The sequence below is a fragment of the Lates calcarifer genome, linkage group LG10, assembly GCF_001640805.2.
Source record: "Lates calcarifer isolate ASB-BC8 linkage group LG10, TLL_Latcal_v3, whole genome shotgun sequence".
NCBI lineage: Eukaryota > Metazoa > Chordata > Actinopteri > Centropomidae > Lates > Lates calcarifer.
In genome coordinates, this window is record NC_066842.1 from 2,080,121 (window position 1) to 2,098,816 (window position 18,696).

At 43.7% G+C, this 18,696-nt stretch overlaps 2 protein-coding genes across 3 annotated transcripts in view; both read right to left on the reverse strand.

Moving 5' to 3' along the window:
* Positions 1–138: 138 nt before the first annotated feature.
* On the reverse strand, positions 139–10,470 carry LOC108893540 (uncharacterized). 2 transcript variants are annotated; one of them, XM_018691666.2, is made up of 16 exons: positions 10,376–10,470; positions 7,314–7,420; positions 6,433–6,560; positions 6,206–6,358; positions 5,750–5,869; positions 5,595–5,657; positions 5,380–5,493; positions 5,141–5,254; positions 4,868–5,034; positions 3,564–4,221; positions 2,975–3,117; positions 2,394–2,454; positions 1,896–2,104; positions 1,622–1,808; positions 505–600; positions 139–367 (listed from the first exon to the last, which is right to left on the reverse strand). In XM_018691666.2, exons 3-16 carry the CDS (start codon positions 6,550–6,552, stop codon positions 218–220), a joined length of 2,355 nt encoding a protein of 784 aa, XP_018547182.1. In that variant the 5' UTR covers positions 6,553–6,560; positions 7,314–7,420; positions 10,376–10,470; the 3' UTR covers positions 139–217. The 2 variants fall into 2 exon arrangements, with proteins under 2 accessions (XP_018547182.1, XP_050929102.1); XM_051073145.1 differs by lacking the exons at positions 7,314–7,420; positions 10,376–10,470 and having other exon boundaries at positions 6,433–6,735.
* LOC108893554 (neuronal acetylcholine receptor subunit alpha-7) overlaps positions 9,697–18,696 on the reverse strand; it is a 31,676-nt gene continuing 22,676 nt past the window's right edge. The window contains exons 9-12 of the mRNA XM_018691678.2: positions 17,677–17,871; positions 16,122–16,208; positions 15,636–15,745; positions 9,697–12,331 (exon numbers count right to left, since the gene is read on the reverse strand). Coding sequence (XP_018547194.1) covers positions 11,732–12,331; positions 15,636–15,745; positions 16,122–16,208; positions 17,677–17,871 — 992 coding nt within the window. The 3' untranslated portion in view covers positions 9,697–11,731. The remainder of the gene's footprint in view (positions 12,332–15,635; positions 15,746–16,121; positions 16,209–17,676; positions 17,872–18,696) is intronic.

An 18,696-nucleotide genomic window follows, 5' to 3' on the forward strand; every position in this document is an offset into this window, starting at 1 on the left:
TGTTTTTCTCGAGTATTACCTTTATTATTTAAAGTAAAAATTGTTTCAAAGTTGTTTTTCAGTTTTCAGTGCAAATTCATGACTACTTCAGTGCAGATTAAACACCCTGAGCTGTGACACATCACACAGAAGATGCAGAGTTAAATGAATGAAAAGCATCTTCTATTTTTGTCAAATAAATATTGTTTTGAAACCTGCTCGAGCTTTAGTTTGTCGTCTACTTGGCAGTCTTGTTGTTCTTAGCCGGTACGATGTTCTGCGTCGCTTTACCGAGTGAAACCTGACGTATGGTCGAACCAAACTGCAGCGTGCTCAGTGTTTCCACCGTGTCCTTCTCGTCTGGACTCACATTCACAAACACGCAGCACTGCAGAGAAGCCAGAGGACACAGATCAGTCAGTTACGACTTACTGAAACAGATACTCGTGTTAAATTGGTGGAATGCCCCTTTAAGGATTCCTCTGTGGTAAAATACCCTGATCAGGTGTCAGTATCAGGGTTTACCTTGGCGTCTCCGCTGAGGCAGGGCTGCAGGAGGTGGGTGAGTTTAGAGTTCCTGAACGGGATGTGGAGGGCGTTGCATTTCAGAGCACTGAACACCTGAAGGAGGAGAAACAACAGCTGCCTTTGACCTGACTGAAATCTGATGGGGGCGCTGTATTAAAGCCATCAAATGTACAGATGGAGCAATGACTGAATGAAAGCTGTGTTAGTGATGTGATGTTCCACCATGAGCCTCCAGAACATCTTCAGTGCTCTTTGTCATGAATTTGTCACGTGTATCAAATTCTACTGGAGTGATACACGTTCCTTCAAGGGTGTTCCCTCATTTGTTTTTTTTGTTCCTCATTTTGTTTAACCACCTAGAGGACCTCCAAAATTACCCAAAGACCCCAAAGAACCCTCCTGAATGACTATTAGAACCTGGGAAACAACCAAAAGTCACCTAAAACTTCCTTAACGACCACCAAAACCTCTTAAAGGCCCACTAGAAACCTCCTGAAGGACCATTAAAACCTTGAAGACTACATGAACCTTCCAAAGAACCTCTATAGCCTTGTCAATGATGACTAAATATTTCCAAAGTTTATGTAGAACCTTCCCAATGACCATTAGGGCCCCCCAAAAACCCCTTGAAACTCATAGGACCTCTGGGAACTCCTGACTGACCACTATAAACTCACTAAAGGGCCACTAGAACTTCCTAAAGGCCAAGTAGAAACCTCCTGAAGGACTTGTGGAACCTCTTAAAAGGACTCCATAAATAAATCTTCCAAAACCTTGTGTAGAACATTCTCAATGACCATTAGAACCTCCAAAAGACCCCTCGAAACTCCTAGAGGATCTAAAACCACCTCACTGACCACTTGAAATTCTTTTAAACAACCACTAGGATAACCTAAAGAACCTCTAGAACCTTCTTAATGATTACTAAAACCTTCTGTCCAACCTTAAACCTTTTAAACATTAGAACAACTGAAAGAACTTCTAGAACCTTCACATTGACCACTAAATCATCCTAAATGATCCTGAGAACCTCCTCAATAATCATTAGAACCTGATCAGGACTAGAACTAACCCAGGTGAGTGGGACTGGTGAGGCCTCAGTGTGTCAGTGTACCTGTCCCAGTGCCGTCAGTGATTTATTGATGGCGGCCGCCTCCACCAGCCTCTGACCCTCAGCTTCAGTCTTGGAGATCCGCTCAGATCCAGCGAGGTCACATAAGGTGAGCGTACCGCGAGATGTCAGTCCTGAGACCTCGTCTGAACCTTCCACCTCCAGCGCCACCACCAGGTGAGACCGAGAACTGAGGAGGAAGAATAACAGCAGATAAATGAAGATTTCATCAGAGAAACAACACTAAACATTTTAGTCCAAAATGAATCGCCAAAACCTCTGTATGTTCATCTTGGTCGAGGCGATCTTTCGGTTCTTTTCGCCCGTCTCCATGACGTTGAGGATGTCGGACTCTGTCTTGACCTGGATCTGGGTCAGTCCTGGGACCGATACTGACTTCCCCTGGACTCGAATGTCCAGAGCAGCGCCGGGGCTTTTGGATAAAAGGTCGTTCAAACTGTCGTTATAAATCTCCAACATGGAAATCTGAAAAGAACGGAGTAAATTTAGATTTATGATGGAGAAGTCTCAGGAAACCAGATGTTAATTGGTGTTTTTGGGGTGACAGAGCTGCTAAACCGGACAGCTCAGTTTACAAAGATATTTCTGACTCCTCGCAAGCAGTCTTTGCTGCAGAGGACGAAGATCTGATCTCAATGAAGATAAAGAGAATCAAAACACCAGGTGTGAATGCAAAGGCAAGATCAGATCGTTTATTATCTGGACATTGCATATGTCCTTCTTAAATGATCTGTGACTAAACCCACATTCGTACCTTCAGAGTGTAGGAAACCTTCTCCTTTTCTGCACAGATGCGAAGCAGCTCTCGTATAGACCTGAGAAAAACACACACAAACACACACTCATATTACTGGCAGTGTGTTAACGCCTCACACTGTAAACAGACGTGAGGGAACAGGAGACGGTGTCGAGCAGAGTTTTGTGTTGCTCTTTGTCTCCTCTCCGACAGGAAACCCGACCTCTCTGGGTAAACTGACCCCTCCTGTCAGCGCCACAGGCTGTTGCTTCGCCCCGTCACATATTGATGAAGCGTCGTCAGGCGACACGTAACATAATGAGACGCAATTAGTCTCATTTGGCCCCTGACAGCGATTCGCGTTCGAGGCGGCGACATAACAAGCGCAGAGGGAGTTTAAATGTGCTTGGTCGATACAAAGGATCATAAACTCTCTGGAATATTAAAGGGAACTGGCACTGAGTCTAAAATGTGTAATAAATTAGACAATTCAGAGCTTTCAACCGCACTTTATGAGCTTCTTCTCTGGGGAGTTATAGTGACATTTTTTGTTTCCCCGTCTCCGTCATGATTCCTTCTAGCGACGCCTCATATCTGACCTGATATTAACTCCAGGGTTTTCCTTGCTCCCCATCATGGTGTACGTCTTCCCTGAGCCGGTTTGCCCGTAGGCCAGTATACAGACGTTATACCCGTCCACACAGGAAGTTATCACAGGCAGAGTTCCTGCAAACACCTCCTCCTGCAGAGAAGAAGCTGGTTAGAAAGAGGTCTTTGATCCCACTGGGTCTCCTCTCTTTAAATAAAGTTTAAATTAAACATTATGTCATTTCATTGAAGTGTCTGTTTTAATAGACGGAGGGCTGCTGCTGCTCTAGAGAAGAGCTCGTTAAGATCTGCAGCTCGTTAAGGCCAGCTGTTGGTGTTCCCTACAGGCACGTTAACAAGACTTTAACAGTATACAGGATTAGATTTAAGTGTAAGCTTTGTGTTAATTAACTCAGACACCATAATATAACTTGTCAAACTGTTAGTCCTCCTGCTTCCAGACTTTTCCCTCTAAATTTTGACTTTATTCTCAGAATATTTAAACTTTATTATCAAAATCTATACTTTTATTTCCCTCACAGTGGCCCCACATATCCTGTTGTAGTTGTTTATTGATGAAGACACCCCTGGGTTTGTTACCTGTGTGCTGCTCTGAGAGTAAACCTTGTCAAACTGGAACTTCTTCTTGCTTCCCTTCTGAACGATCACCACCTCCTGGTCGTCGGTTTTCTCCAGACAGGAGCCGGAGGCCGAGCTCCTCCTGCAGCGACAGAACACCCTGATGTTTCCCTGCAGCTCCAGCAGCTTGTTGTACAGGCTCTTCCTCTCCACCGCCTCCCTCCTGTACAGGGATCGCAGCTCCTCCACCTCCCCGGCCGCCTCCTGCTCCACCTGGGCAAGCTTCCCCACGGCGCCCTTCAGCTCCTCCAGCTGGTTCTTCATGTCGGTCATCGCCTGGCCGACTGTGGATCGAAGCTGCTTGTTGGACACGTTCAGCTCGCGGGTCAGAAAGCTCACCTGGCGGAGTTGGCCAGGGTCCACAGAGGGTTTGGTGATGGTTCTTGCAGGCGGGACGGGAGGCCGGTGGTTCAGGAGAGATCTGATCTTCTCTCGGGCCTCCTGCTGGTCGGCCTCCAGCTCTGCCAGCTTCTGGTTCAGGTGTTGGACCACGTCGCTCAGGTAGCGGACTTCTCTCGCCAGGTAGCTGTTCCTCTGGAAGAGAGTGTCCACCTCCTTCTCTTTGGTCCGGAGCTTCTGCTTCAGATCCTCGATGACCCGGTCCCGCTCCAGGAGGGCTCTGCCAGGTTAAGGCCACAAGTTTATTATCGAGTTACTTCTGCTTTCAAGATAAAGACACTTCAAGAATCTGGACCAAATGAAGAGTAGGAGGGCAACAATACCCGTCCTGTCTGAGGGGGAAAAGCTGTGTTTTGCAGCTCTTCATACTTTTACCAGCCTTCAGTTAAACCTTCAGAGGTATTCTCACAAGGCGATCCACTGTCCAAACTTTAAATCCAATATTTCCACAGAACGCACCACTCTGCTCGTCATCTTCGCTGGATGTACATCAGGCCAGCTGAATTGATTCTGAGTAGAAATATTGGATTTAAACTTTAGAAACTTAATATTAGTAGTTTTGTTTCACCCCAGGCGACGTTTGTGAGAAAGGCTGCTGCTGGGTAACAAACATTTCTGACTTTTGCCCCGAGGTTTGCAGTGTCAGATTTAAGGAACATGGTAGCATGTCTGACAACCCACAGCTTAGAGTTAAAAAAAAGTTTCACCAAGTCTGACAAGCTCAGTCTAAAGAGAGATTAGTTTATATTCCTCCATTTTTTATCCATCAAACAGTTTCCTCATGTACTGAACATTACAGGGACACTGATAGGGCTGTCGGACTTGTTGAAATCAGTTCGGGTGTTAATCCTGTGTTTGCTGCAGACCTGAAGGAGTTGAGGTCGGCGTAGGTGTGATCTCCGCTGGGAGGAGCCTGCAGGAGGATTTCTCCGAACATGGTGAGGTAGACGGAGATGACCTCTTCAGAGTCGTAGTTACACTGTCTCAGCGCTGCGGTGATCTCCTTCTGGTCCACCAGGCCTGGCAGGGTCGACTGGAATGTACAGCCAAACAGTCATTACGCTGATATCACCAAAATGGCAGCTATTAGATGGAACAAAGACTCTAGAAGTGGTCATAGGAATCACAGTCCTCCTCACCATGACTCTCTGGACTCGAGCTTTGACAAACTCAACGTTCATCTCCCACTGCAACGGCAGCAGCAGCCAGACGCCCGACTGAGGATCCCAGAACCTGCAGACGTTCACCCTCTCCTGGAAAACACCAGGACACGACGGAAGAGACGAGCTGAGGATTAGAAGTTAACGAAAAAGTCTGAAGCACTGGAGAAACTTTTCTAACTGAGCTGTTTGCCTGCAGACTCCCAGCTCTGTCTCACCTCAAACATGTAGGTCATGACGGTTCCTTTGCCTTGGATGTAGATGCTGCTGGTGCGGTCGTCCTCCCTGACCGCCAGCTGGCTGCTGGCCGGAGTCTGCAGCTGACCAGAGCCCTGAGGGACAAAATAGTGATGGTAGTTTTTACTCTGCAGCGTCTTCTCCATGCAAACTGCTGTACCAAAGCTGACTATGTTAGGATTATCAACAGACAGACCTCATTATTGGCGGTGATGAAGCGTCCCTGATTGTACCACTCCTTTGGAAACGGCTGCAGCTTCTGGTAAATGCACATAGTTAAAATGACTTTAACCACTGTCAGTGATAAGGTGTAAATCTGGATTGTAATCCAGGTCCATACGCTTCATTTACCTGCGACTCGTCGACATAAACTCTGTTGCCGTGGTGGTTGAAGCAGCTGTAGAGCGTCCCGTTGTTGTGGAGGAAACTCTCAAAGTCCAGAGACACTTCTTCACCCTCTGCCACAGTTTCCTGAAAGCAACAGGCAATTTATTTGAGGGTTGTTTAGTAACATAACCACAGAAACACACAGCTGCTTTTATTATTACTTTTTTTTAAAAGAATGCCTAAAACATAAGAAAAGTAATAACATATTAATCAGTGAAAACCAGTTGTAAATATCTGTTAAAACACAGGATGCACAGAATATCAGTAATTTCTGTTTATGATGTTTAAAAGCCATGATGAGGATACAATGATAATAATAATAACAGTTGTCATACACATCAATAATGTATCAGTCACGTGATGGAAAACATGACAGATACATTATTGATGCCTGAGTGAATATTTTAAAAAGCTGCTCACAGTCACAGCTGGATTCATGACAGTTTGTGTGATTCTTTCTTCTTCTTCTTCTTCTTCTTCTTCTTCTTCTCTCCTGCGTCTGTCGCTCTCCTCGCTCTTTAAAGACTGGACTTCCATAACGTGACTGTCACGTTTCACTGCCTCCTCGTCCGCCTGAAAACAAACAGCAGACGGTCACTGTGTCTCTTTCCTCCATGCTGCCTGTAATAAACAAGATAAACATTTACCTGCAGGGTGTCGTCGCTCCGTCCCGCAGGTGTGAAGGGTCGGACGGGTTCGGCCTCAGCCTCCCCGGCTTCCAGCCTCTCGGGACGGGGTTCTTCGCTGACCGATGCCCCGCTGCCCATCCCGACATCTGCAAACAGAGAGAGAGAGAGAGAGAGAGAGGGAGAGAGGGAGGTGGGGAACGTCACAAGACAGGTGAGAACAGGTGCAACCCGACACACCTGTCCACCACACAGGGGCTTAGTCACAGTAACTTTCCTGCTATTTGCTGGCATGCAACAGAACACTTCATGGTCATTAAGACTAAATCTAATGAAGATAAACCCTGTACCTACTTCAAAAGGAAAACTAAGTCTGAACAAATAATATTTAACACAAATAATAAAGATACTAAACTTTTAAAGTTTCTCTTTCTCTGGTTTCTAGACTTCTTAGACCCAGCGGAGCAAATATCACTTCAGAAAAACATTCATTTTAATCATGTTTATCTCTGAATAGACCCAGCATCTTCTTGAGTTTGCTGTGTATTAAATACCAGTTAGAATAAAGGCTATAATCATAATCTTATTGCAGTAAACTGTGCCGTCTGAAAAGTTCAAATTAGCCTCTAACTAGTGGAAATTATTCTTTTTTTCTTTTGAGAAAATGCCTGTACTTTCAGGATGATTCCCACTGGCTGCACTGCTACAGCCAGTCACTAGAGGGCAGCACCATCCTTTAAAAACCATTTAAAACAGAGCATTGACGCTGCATTGCTCATGAACAGAATAAAACTGAGGACACCCTCATGTAGAAGTTAAACACAGACATTATGTACAGATTCGTCTCTTTTTCTGTAAAGTTAAAGGTGATAAAGTTACCAAAAAAATGTTTTCCTACTCACCTCTACTGGGATGTGTAAAGTCTTTACTGTCTTCAGAGGAAGCTGCATGACGTCTGATAAATGTCCTCAAGTGATGTCACTCGAGTCGGCGTCATCAGGTCCGAGGACTATAAAGTTTGAGAAGTAAAAACAAAACAAAACAAATCTGCGGTTGTGGGGTTAAGACAGAAATGAGCTCAGCAGGACGTCTGTAACCTGCACCTTCCCTTATCTCTGCTGCAGGATGAGTTAGCATCTGCTAGCATAACACACCCTATTCTCCAAACTGAACTGTTAGCTGCTGAGTTGCATTGTGGGTAATGTAGGCGCCAGGAAGAAGAACGTGGAATGAAGAAAGACAAGATCAGTTTGGATCCTTAGTGAATTTGACAGTGTTGTGATTACTGTAAGTCAGTGCAGTAACTCTTTTTAACTAAAGGGCCACTTACTAGCTTTTTCCTGAGCTTTCAGCTGCATCTCATGGCCTTCCTCTGCAGATTTGTTTGCTCAGCTGTCAAAGCCACAAGACCACGTTTAAACACAGACGACGGTGGATATCTGTCTGATACATACAATGTTCCATCCACTGAGGAAGGCCATGAGTTGTGGTAGAAAGCTCCAAACCTTACCCTCCAATGTTTATATTCCATCCAACAGTTGTGATGATACTGCAGCCTGTAGGGGGTGGTAAACTGTCAGTCTTATTAAAAATGTATCACCCTAAGTGCTCGTTAGAGATTTTTTTATTCGTCTAGAACAAGATGCTTTTACTTCTCCAGCTTCCCAAAAGTCTTGTGTTCGTCATAAAATTTTGGTTCCAGAAGAGACTTGAGGCCAGAAAGAAGTCTGAGCAGCTGGTGAAACCTGGCAGATACATTATATCCCAGTCTGTCTGTGCCACAGAGCAGTAAAATCCTCGCTGATTACCCCTTTTCAAACTGAGGGGAGGACTTTTTTCTGCTGCTGGCTGTTCTGGCAGCTGAGCGGCCTGGTCGAGTGTTGGGTGAATAACAGCGGGACTCAATCTGCCTCGGCTCAGCCTCTGCAGCCCGGGCCAAATTAGAAATGACACACAATAAAAGAGGAAACGAAACGAGTTCCCTGGAGAACAATCGGGGAAATGACTCTCCATTCACACAGACAGGAGAGTATTGACAGAGTCATACACACTCTCGGCTTTTTGTTGCTTTTTTTATCAGAAGCGTCTCAGAACATCTGCTGCTTTCTCTGATTCTCAGTGTCTCTCTGCCAAGTGTTGGATTAATCCAGGTTTCAAATCCTCAGCTCCTCGAGAACACAGATAATAACTGAGTGTTTGTGCGAGGAGCTTCTGCTGGGACAGGCGGTCGATCGCTCGTCTGTTGATCTGAAGCCTGAAGCTGAACGAAATGTGTTTTTAACTCAGAACTTAAAAATAAATGTCGTTTCAGATCATGATTTAACAGTAACACGACCTCACTGCTGCCTGGAGAAACAAATAAAAAAGCTTTTCATGACCATTTGGTATCAGCAGATTAAAGATGTCTGAGTGTCTTGTCTGGTATTTAGACGAGCTGAACGGTTGAGGAGGATGTAGAGCGGTTTTATTTTAATAAATTAAATAAAACTCTGAGATTTTTTATGTAGAAAAAAACATGATGGAACCATTAATGAGCTTCTATGATAAAAATCCCAGTAGGGAAAAAAAAACTTGCATGACTTGATGTGCTCAAACTGATAATTCACGCACTAATTAACATTGAAGTTAAAACAATATTGTCCACATTTATGCCACGCTAGCAGGATATCTCCAGGGAGAGCAGAAATATCTCATCAGCTGCTGGGTGGATTATCGTGATGTTTTGTACAACTGTTGCCCCTGAGGATAAATTCTAATACATTTGTTGATGCTCTGACTCGTCGTTATATTGTACTATGTGTTTAGTGCTAATCAGCTAATGTTAGCATGCAAATGGTTGATTTTTTTGTTTTGTTTGATAGATTGTTTATTTGAGAGGAGGGGGAAGTAGTGCTGCTCAGAGGATGTATTCTAACCTCTTGTAAACTGTTGGTAAGTAAACAGCTGTTAATGCTAACGTTAGCTACGTAGCGATAGGAAAAACCACATGGTTCACCAGGTCCCTTCGATCATTGTTTACTTGAGTAATTTTGAATGCAGGACTTAAGCATGTTGCACAGTATGTTTACACTGTGTATTATTACTTTTCCTTAAGAAAACCATCCAAATATTTCTTCCACCTCTGGATTTACAGTCATTTAAATCAACTAATTACTAATCTTTGAGGCCAGTTTCAGTAGATTTCATCAAACTCTAATCAAAGCTGTGGACGGGAAGCTGGCGCACGATTTGAGGATTAATATGATTCTGATAAATGTCTAGAAGGATCCACATCAGAGCCTGATGTATAAGAAAATACATTTATTTACAAACAGCAGAGTGAACAGTCAGACTGACTGTTTCACCAGGACAAACACCGTCACCGTGAACTGATGAACCACAATCATTCAGGTCTCAACCTGGTCAGACTTCACACAGTCACATAAATAAATGTGATAAATACAGAAACGCTGCGGTTCGTCTTTGGGGTCAGGGGCTTTTGTAGTAAATTTACATCAAACATTAGCTATTCTATATTAAACAGGAAAAAGATGTGGAGAGCTATAACTGGTTGAAGAGCTGAGACTTTCAAACAGCGCTCATCTAAAGTGTAAAAATATCTACTTTACAAGAAAATCCATTTTAGAACAACTGAATATTTCTGTCTGTGATTATTAATTCATATTAATCTACAACTGCTGATTAAAAAGCATATTTGCATATTGTTCAAATATTCAGAATATTTTCTCTGCAGCAGGATGGAAGTATTGTTGCAAAAAACTCTTAACTTTAGGTCATTTTATTTTATTGCTGATTAATCCTGCACTTTAATATTGGATAATTAAAACTGTTCTTTTCAAATATTCTTTTAGGAGTGAATGTTGCTGTATGGATTTACTATCTAACTGAATGCAGCTGCTCCGATATTAAATAGTTTAAATGACACTCTACAAAGTTCATGACAGTATGTTCGTTATCTACTGACCTGAAGCGATTAAAGGACATTTCTGGTGTCAACAGACGAACTCCTTAAGTTTGTTTTCAGTCATTTTCCAAAGTAGTTTTTCATGCAGCTTCTGAGGGAGAAGCAGAGAGAGCTCAGTAATCTGTGATGATGACCAAACTGGACGAAAAGACGATTCTTTAACAGAGACAGCACGTCTGAAGTTCACCTGATGACAGCCTGGGCCAGCTCTGTTTGTTGTGTGAAGACCATGAGAAGCTGTTGACAGCTCCAATTCTGTTACATCTTCTGGGAATCTCCTTTAAAGAGATAATTCACCTAAAAACGCACATGCACAGTCACCACTTGCAGCCTCAGAGAATGGCTCTAAAGTACAGTAAACCTCCAGTTCATAGAAACGTCAGAAACTACAACTGAAGCAGCAGTTGTGGTCGCCAGGAGCAGTAACTTAACATTTTTCACAACAATCAGAGAAATATGTGGGTTTAAGAGTTACTTCTGTCAGGCTGCGTTGATCCCAGCCACACTTGTCACCAATTTTGTGGCTACTTTTCAGTTGTTATATTGCAGCTAACTGTGGCAAACAGTCAGACATGTTTGGGAGAGTATGCTCATTTTCTTCCTGAGTGTGAGCTGAGAAATTTGATACCACACTCATATATGTGTCTTAGAAGTCCAGAGCTGGTGTCAATGGGCAGTTAGCTTAGCTTAGCACAAAGACTCGAAACTAGCTAGTTCAAAAATACATCTACTAACACTTCTACGTCTTGTTAATACATCTGTACATACACACAACTTCTAGAAACAACAGCTTGTCAAAAAATAAACACAACATTAGTCCCTAAAACCACAAATGATCATTTTTTACATTTCTTTTTTTTGTTTGTGCTACGCTAAGCTAAGATAATCATCCAGTTCCATACTTCACACAGATATGAGTACTGATCTTTTCATCTAACTCTCAGCAAGAAAGTAAATTTATTTCCCAAAATGTTGAATTATTTATTTCTCTGATTCACTCTATTGTTTTTCCAACAGCTGACCAAGCTGGCAACAAACAGACTCTTGAATTGACCCATATTTTTGCAGGAATATGGAGCACAATGAGTCTACGGAGCATGATGCTAATTATTTTCATGGTTAAAGTGGGTCATTAATGGAATTCATTGTAATTTGCTGCAGATACGAAGGACTACAGCTGCAGTAGCCCTCACTACAGCACGAAGTGAGGATTTATTTGCAGCTGGAAACCCCAACAAACGCATTCCATTGATAATGGACTGAAATCAGAAAGTGCCGACAGACGGACGAACACGTTGGTTTGTCGACACAAATAAAAATATAGACAGCAGGTACGTGGGTCAGCGCTCTTCCTCCTCAGCTGAAGAAGTCTTTGGAAATGGCCTCCACGAAGTTGGGAGCCGACATGAGGATGCCGATGGTGCAGAGGATGGTGAAGAGCGAGAACGCCACCAGACACAACCGGTCGATCACCGCTGCGGCAAACTTCCACTCGCTGCAGACCGTCTCCTCCTCGTCCTGGCCTCGGAAACGCCTTGCGATGTATCTCACCTCCTCCAGGATCTGGTTCAGCTCTGCCTCCAGCATCGAGCCCCCAACCACCGCTCCTCCACCACCTCCTCCTCCTCCTCTGCCTCCAGCCCCGCCCCCAGCTCTCAGCACGTCCTCCTCCCCACCGACGCTGCCGCCGCCCACCAGGCGCGAACAGAGCAGCTCGGGCTCGGTGGGCGAGGCGTAGTGCAACCCCTCCACGCCTCGGAAGCCGACGTAGAGGAGGTTGCCGTTGGTTACCTGCGGGTGATGTCGCAGCGACCCCTGGCTGACGCTGAGCTCCAGGCTGGACAGGCTGCCGCGACGACGCTTGGTGGCGTTGTGACACGCCAGACGGACCTTCGCCTCGCCAGGACGCCGCATCCTCAGGAACCAGGCGCACCAGTTCAACAAAACCACACGGGTCTGAAGAAGAGGGAGGAAAAGAGAAGTCATTAAAGGTTAAAGGCTAAAAACTCGTATGCTCGTCATGTTAACCCCCAACGTTTAGGTCACCTCTGGTCTGTTATTCTTCTGCAAAGACTTCAGGATAATTTAACAGAGGTTCATTATTGAAAGGCCAAAAACTGATGAACTGTGTACGTCTGTTTGTTGTGTGTTAAAACGCTGGGAAAGTAAATGTTTTTTCCTAAGCGGAGACTTTTACTTTGAAGGCCCCTGATTTAAAATAGCAATGTTTGTGGCAGCACCTTCAATGTACCCAGCTTTTTAAGAGACTAACATCAACAGTCGTGATCAAACTGAGCAAACATCTTGTAATTAACTTTTATTTAGAGGAATGAAAGGATGAAAGAAATAAACTATTAACAGCAACAGACTTCAGATCTGGTTTGTGAAGAAAAAGAAGAAGAGGAAGTCAAAAATATTTACATAAAAACAAGCTGATTAAAATTCATTTATGCACAGACATGTTTATGTGAAAAACTGCATGAGAGATTAGTTCATGTGTGACGTGAATATGTTTGCACAGCAGGGGTAGGCAGATAAAAATAGAGCATGAGCAACGTGGATCTGAAGCTGCTGAGCTCTCAGAACAACTTCATATTTCACTTCACACTCAGCTCATTAAATATTCAGCTGTTGACTGTCTGAACGTCAGTCAGACGTCCAACGCTTCACTGCTTCAGTCTGGTCATCAACATCTGGAGGGACACAAACAGCAGCACGTTCAAATTTCCTCCTGGATTTCCTTTTCTAATTAAACTTCCTTTCCTTTTCCTTCCTTTGCTTTTTACTGCACTTGCTCACTTGCTGTGAACTGTTGTAATTAACGTCATCAGTGAAGCTACTTTCCCCTTTTCTGGCAAAACAAACTGAGAGTTTCTCTTCACTCTGCTGCGGTAGGAAGAGAAACAATTATTCTGGTTTTCATTTCAGACTTTCTGCAGAGTCGTGAGAACTGGTGCCCGAGTGAGTTTGTCTGCACAGAACAAGCCGTCCTGTCAGAAATAATGCAACATATTGAACATCGTGTGTCTTTTGTCTCTGCTGTAGAGCCTCTGCAGTGTCTGCATACTAACAGAGCTGGGTATTATCTGGAAATCTGTGTATTCTGCTGCCAGTGTGGTCCTGTTCTCTTCTGTCTAAACACAAGCAGCTGTACAGGATCTTTAACTGAGTGAAATACTGAGTCTAAAACTGACCAAATTATGACTTAACTCTGGAGTTATCTGATCAAAGACTAAGTCAACAAGATCACTGATGTAACCAGACATTTGATGCAAAGTATTAAAGGACCAGTGAGTAGGATTTAGTGGCCTCTAGTGGTGAGAACGCAGATTGCAGCCCCTTTGGCTTCTCTCAAACCATCTGCCTTCTCTATCCATAACCTGAATGACTGAGAACCTACACATACATATTTATACAGCTATATCTAATATTCTTCATCTTCCGTATAGAAGCTGAAGTGTCAACGTAAAAGGCCCTGTATAGAGCCACTGTTTGGCTTGGTTTGTCCGTTCTGGGCTACTGTAGAAACATGGTGGACATGGAAGAGGACCCACCCCCTGTCTGGATCTAGACGGCTCATTCTAAGTGAACGAAAACACAATGCTTTTCAGTTTTAGTTATATTCCATTTTGGCATTGGCATAATAAACACCTCCAAACTGTTATTTAAGGTGACCTGTTCTGCTGGGAAGGTTGTATTCATAACCACAGTTACCACCTTGCAGTTGTACACCTCTGCCAACCAGTCCAACTGCAGTAAATTAGCATTCTTAGAATTCCTCAGTTATGTCCAGAGACGATAACCTTTGACTACCAAAATCTAATCAGTTCGTCCTTGAGTCCAAGTGAAGGCTTGTACCAAATTTGAAGAGATTCACTCAAGGTGTTTCTGAGATATATTCACAGGAATGTGATGGACAGACAACCCAACGGATTTCAACAGGTTCAGCAGTGTCAGTAATCTTATTAGGAACCTGAAATAATGAGAAAACATTAATAATGCAGCTGCAGTTTGGTTTGTCATGAAGTTAAGACGCTGAAACTTCTTTCTAAAGCAAATCTGCCCATGACTGAAATGTGAGGCGTTTGAGGGGACGTGACAGTCTTGGAGATATTATGAGAAAGAATATCACAGCCCACAGAAGGTGATGTTACACTGTCAGGTGTTCTAACAGTGGGTGATTGTAGACTGAGACCTGCAGAAAGACCCTGAGGCAGCGAGAAGAGTTCGCAACAACTACTGAACTGTAGAAGCTGCAGCGATGAAATATGCCAATAAAAATAATCTCCACTGTACACCACTCTACGCCTGATTTCTTCTCTTTTAACGTATTTTGTTGAGATAAAACTCCTGTAACAATGACCAGCACAAACATCGTTTTGATCATACATCCAGACAGGAGCAGCGCTGGCTTAAAGGCTGAGACTGAGAGGTCGACAGTTCAATCTCTGAGCTGTCAGGATTAATCTGAGCCGGGTAGCGGCAGCGAGGTTTGCATTGACAGGGACGACAGTGCAGAAGGGAACAGACCTTACAAATATGGATAAAACTGCAGAAAAATATCACAAAATTAGATATAATTTATAAAAACATGAGGAAAAAAGCTCGGAGGAGGGATTCTGATTCTTGTTCTGTCTGCGTGATTGTTTGAAGTTAAACCAGTTGGTACCAAACAGCTCCGGATTCTAAGAGACTGAAATTAAAACTTGGTTTTCAGGCTAAAGTTTTAAATATTTTCTGAAGCTCCACTGGAAGCAGCTGAGAGACTTTGTCCTCTCAGCCTCAGCTTCACCTTCACAGCTCGACAGCCGCCCCCCTCCTCTTCCTCAGCAGGAACATTCACATTCATAACATACATCAGAGCAGTGCAGTCACCTCCACACACCTGAGCCTGACACCACACACACACTAACACTCTAACACACACACCGCTGGGAATCTGAACAAGAGAAATTCCATTAAAGTGGAATTTAGTTTAAAGGTCAGAGCTGTTACGTCTGTGTGTGAGAGTGAGCGACAAACTTTAGATGAGTGAAATATTTTTCTTACTGCTCTAAAATAAACAATATAAATAAATGGGATGAACACATTAACAGTGACACGGCTCGTTTGGAGCTCGTTAAGGACCTGAGGCTCGTTAAAGCTGACTGGGCAGATCACAGAGACCACAGGCTCCCCACAGAGAGATTAGCACATGATAGAAGAAGAGGTGAGAGATGGAGGATGAAGAAGAGGAGGAGGAGGAGGAGGAATGACTGACCCATCGTGGCATGTGTCCTCCATCAGGGTCGTGGTGATGATACTGCAGAACCAGGACTGTAGCGATGACTGACAGACCCACGATCACCATGGTGGTCGCAAAGTACTGAGCTGGAACACAGAGGTCAAAGTTCACAGGCTCTGTTAGACAAAGAACTTCACAGTATATCTCTGTCTGTCAATCACAAAGTTAGCATGCTAGCTTTAGCATCGGGAGGATGCTAACTCTCTTTGTTTCTTCCCTCAAGCACATTAGCATCCAGGCTGTTTAACTCTTCTTCTACTTATCAATCCAATTATATCGACTTACAACTAACTACAAAACACATTTTCTCTAGTGCAGATCTTCACTTAATTTCCCTTTAAATCCATTTAAATAAAGCCAACATTCATCCTGATGAGACGATGACAGAGACCGAGATAAAGCTCAGGTGATAAAGGGATAAACGGATGAGACGAAAGATAAAGCGATAACTGAGGATCTCACCTATCAGAGGAACAGAGTCGGACGTTGCCGGCATGATCTCAGCCACCAGCAGCATGAAGACGGTCAGAGAGAGCAGCACCGTGATGCCTGAGGACAGAGACAGGGATTAGCTAGATCCACAGCACACCTCTTCTCTGGATTACAGCTGCTAACCCCACAGCGCTAAATGAACAGTGCTGCTGGGTGTTCTCAGCTCTCAGTCTCAGTCAGTCTCTGCAGAAAGAAAGATATGAGAGTAAAAGAAGAATTCCCTGCAATGAATATGATGATATGAATCTGTGTGGTCTGCTGCCAGACTCTGAAAGTTAGAGAGGAGGAGGTTTAATAAGCACCAGTGACTACAGAGCAGAGACACATTTTAAACTCAGAAACACATGTTCCCTCGCTGGCTTAGAAATGTGAGTTAGCTAAAATAAACTTGAGATCAGGACTGAAAGAAAAACTTTTATTTTCTCGTGTTTTTGAGTGTAAAAAAATCTTGCAATATTTATCAGGAGCGGTGAACCCTGACACCTCGAACAGAGCACGTTTGTTTCAGTAACAAGCTCAGACTGTTAAAATACCAGACTTATCTTTAAAGTTCTCTGAAGCTCAGGAAGAACGTTTGTTAAATCTCTGCTTCCAATCCCAGCTTCACTGCACAATCATTTATTTCATGATAAAAGACTTGATGTAATCACACAGGCGCTGAGATCCCCAACATAATGACTGTGTGTGAGGAGGTGAAGAGGTCAAAGGTCAGAGGTTTACACACCACTTAAAGCTTCCTAATAAAAGGAGCTGGATCAATAAAAAGCAACAAAACCAAAAGAAAGCTCATTAACAGAGACACACACACAAAGGACAGCTAAATGACGCTCATCACTTTATAGACGGGCCATTATTCCAGTTTTGTCTGTGGGGTGTGTCTTATTTAGTCTTTTATAATTAATGAGTTAAAAATGACATTTTTATTATTGTGTCGTGTGTATAACTCGTCCCAGACCACACAGGGTTTATAAGACTGACGAGCCGGAAGCAGAAAACAGAGAAACAACCTCATTATATTTTACTGTCTCGTGCTGGAGGAATCTGAACGAATGCTTCTTACATAAAACTTCAAAACGTGTAAATTAATCAGCCGCTCTGATTTGTGTTTCAGGGTTTTGTGGAGTCATTTCATGGAGAATTAACCATAATCTGTACCAGATAAATAAAGTATAAAGTATATTTGAGACGTGACGTCTTCCTGTAACAAGTGCTCTCAAAGTGTCCTGGTGCTGTCTCATTAACAGTCTGATTCTGAGGAGTGATAGCGCCGCTGACATTCAGGTTTGACTGAGAGTGTAAATTAAATTTCCAGTGAGAGACACTGTATCTGATCTCAGCAGCTGGAAGCCTCCCGGCAGCTTTAACTTCCTTTTTCAGGATGTTTTATAGCTGATGAGTATCGACTCGGAGACATCAGTCATCTGAAGGCTCTGCGGAGGAAACAGCCGGCTGAAATAAGACTGTTAGGAAAAGAGTTTTTGATTTTACTTCAGATGGAAAACCTGTGAACGGCCTGAGTCCTCACCGAGGGAGATCTTCTCTCCGGAGTCGGCGGGCAGCAGGAAGACGAGGAGGGCGAGGGTGGAGATGAGGACGCAGGGGATGAGGAGGTTGAGTCCGTAGTAGAGCGTCCTCCTCCTCATCACCACGGTGAAGGTCACGTCAGGATACGGCTCCTTACAGCAGTCGTAGAAACGCTCGTTCCTCCGCCCAGGAACCTCTGAGACAACAACAACGACAGATGGAAAGAGACATTTTAATGATGTTTAATCACGATGTTTAATGACGTCATCGTTAACTCGCCAAAATAATAATATGTTGTTACATCATGTTTTTTGCAGACGTGGACTCTCAGTGCTGAGAGTCCAAAGCACCGAACCGGAGATGTTTCAGTCACCTCACTTTTTATAACGTTATAACTATAATCTTACAGCTGAAGCTCAACGTCCTGCCTCACAGAGAAACTGCCTGTGTAGATAATTCAGCTCCCGGTGACGAGCAGAGGAACCCTGACCTAAGAACAAGCTGAGCATCTAGAAACGACCTGATCTAACATCAGGGCCGCTTCTTTAACAGCACACACACACCATACTTAGCTTACACAGAGCGAGGAAACACAACCATAAACATTAGTTAATATACTAAAACTAATACCTCCAACAAAGATTAAAAGAAATTAAACTGAGAAAGCAAAGTGCTGACTAAACACTGAACATGGCTGCCTAATGGACAGTACAGGCTCTTTACTGTATGCACTGTATGATGATGTAAACCCATTTAAAACCACTTACACTTAGACCACAGCTATCTGGTGTTTGTGGAGCTCTCTCCTCAGCTTCCACTTTCCCTTTTTCTGGTTATTTTACTGATTAATTACTGGAAGAAGTGGCAGATCAAACTCCCTGCTTCTGTTTTATCCTCCTGCGGTCGAGTGCAGCACGCCTGGCTGCGTTTCATTTGCCTATACATTGCTACATTGCTCACTACATTGGTTTTAATCTGCGATAGGTGATGGAGCAGAGGGGCAGAGGGCTAAATGGGAAAC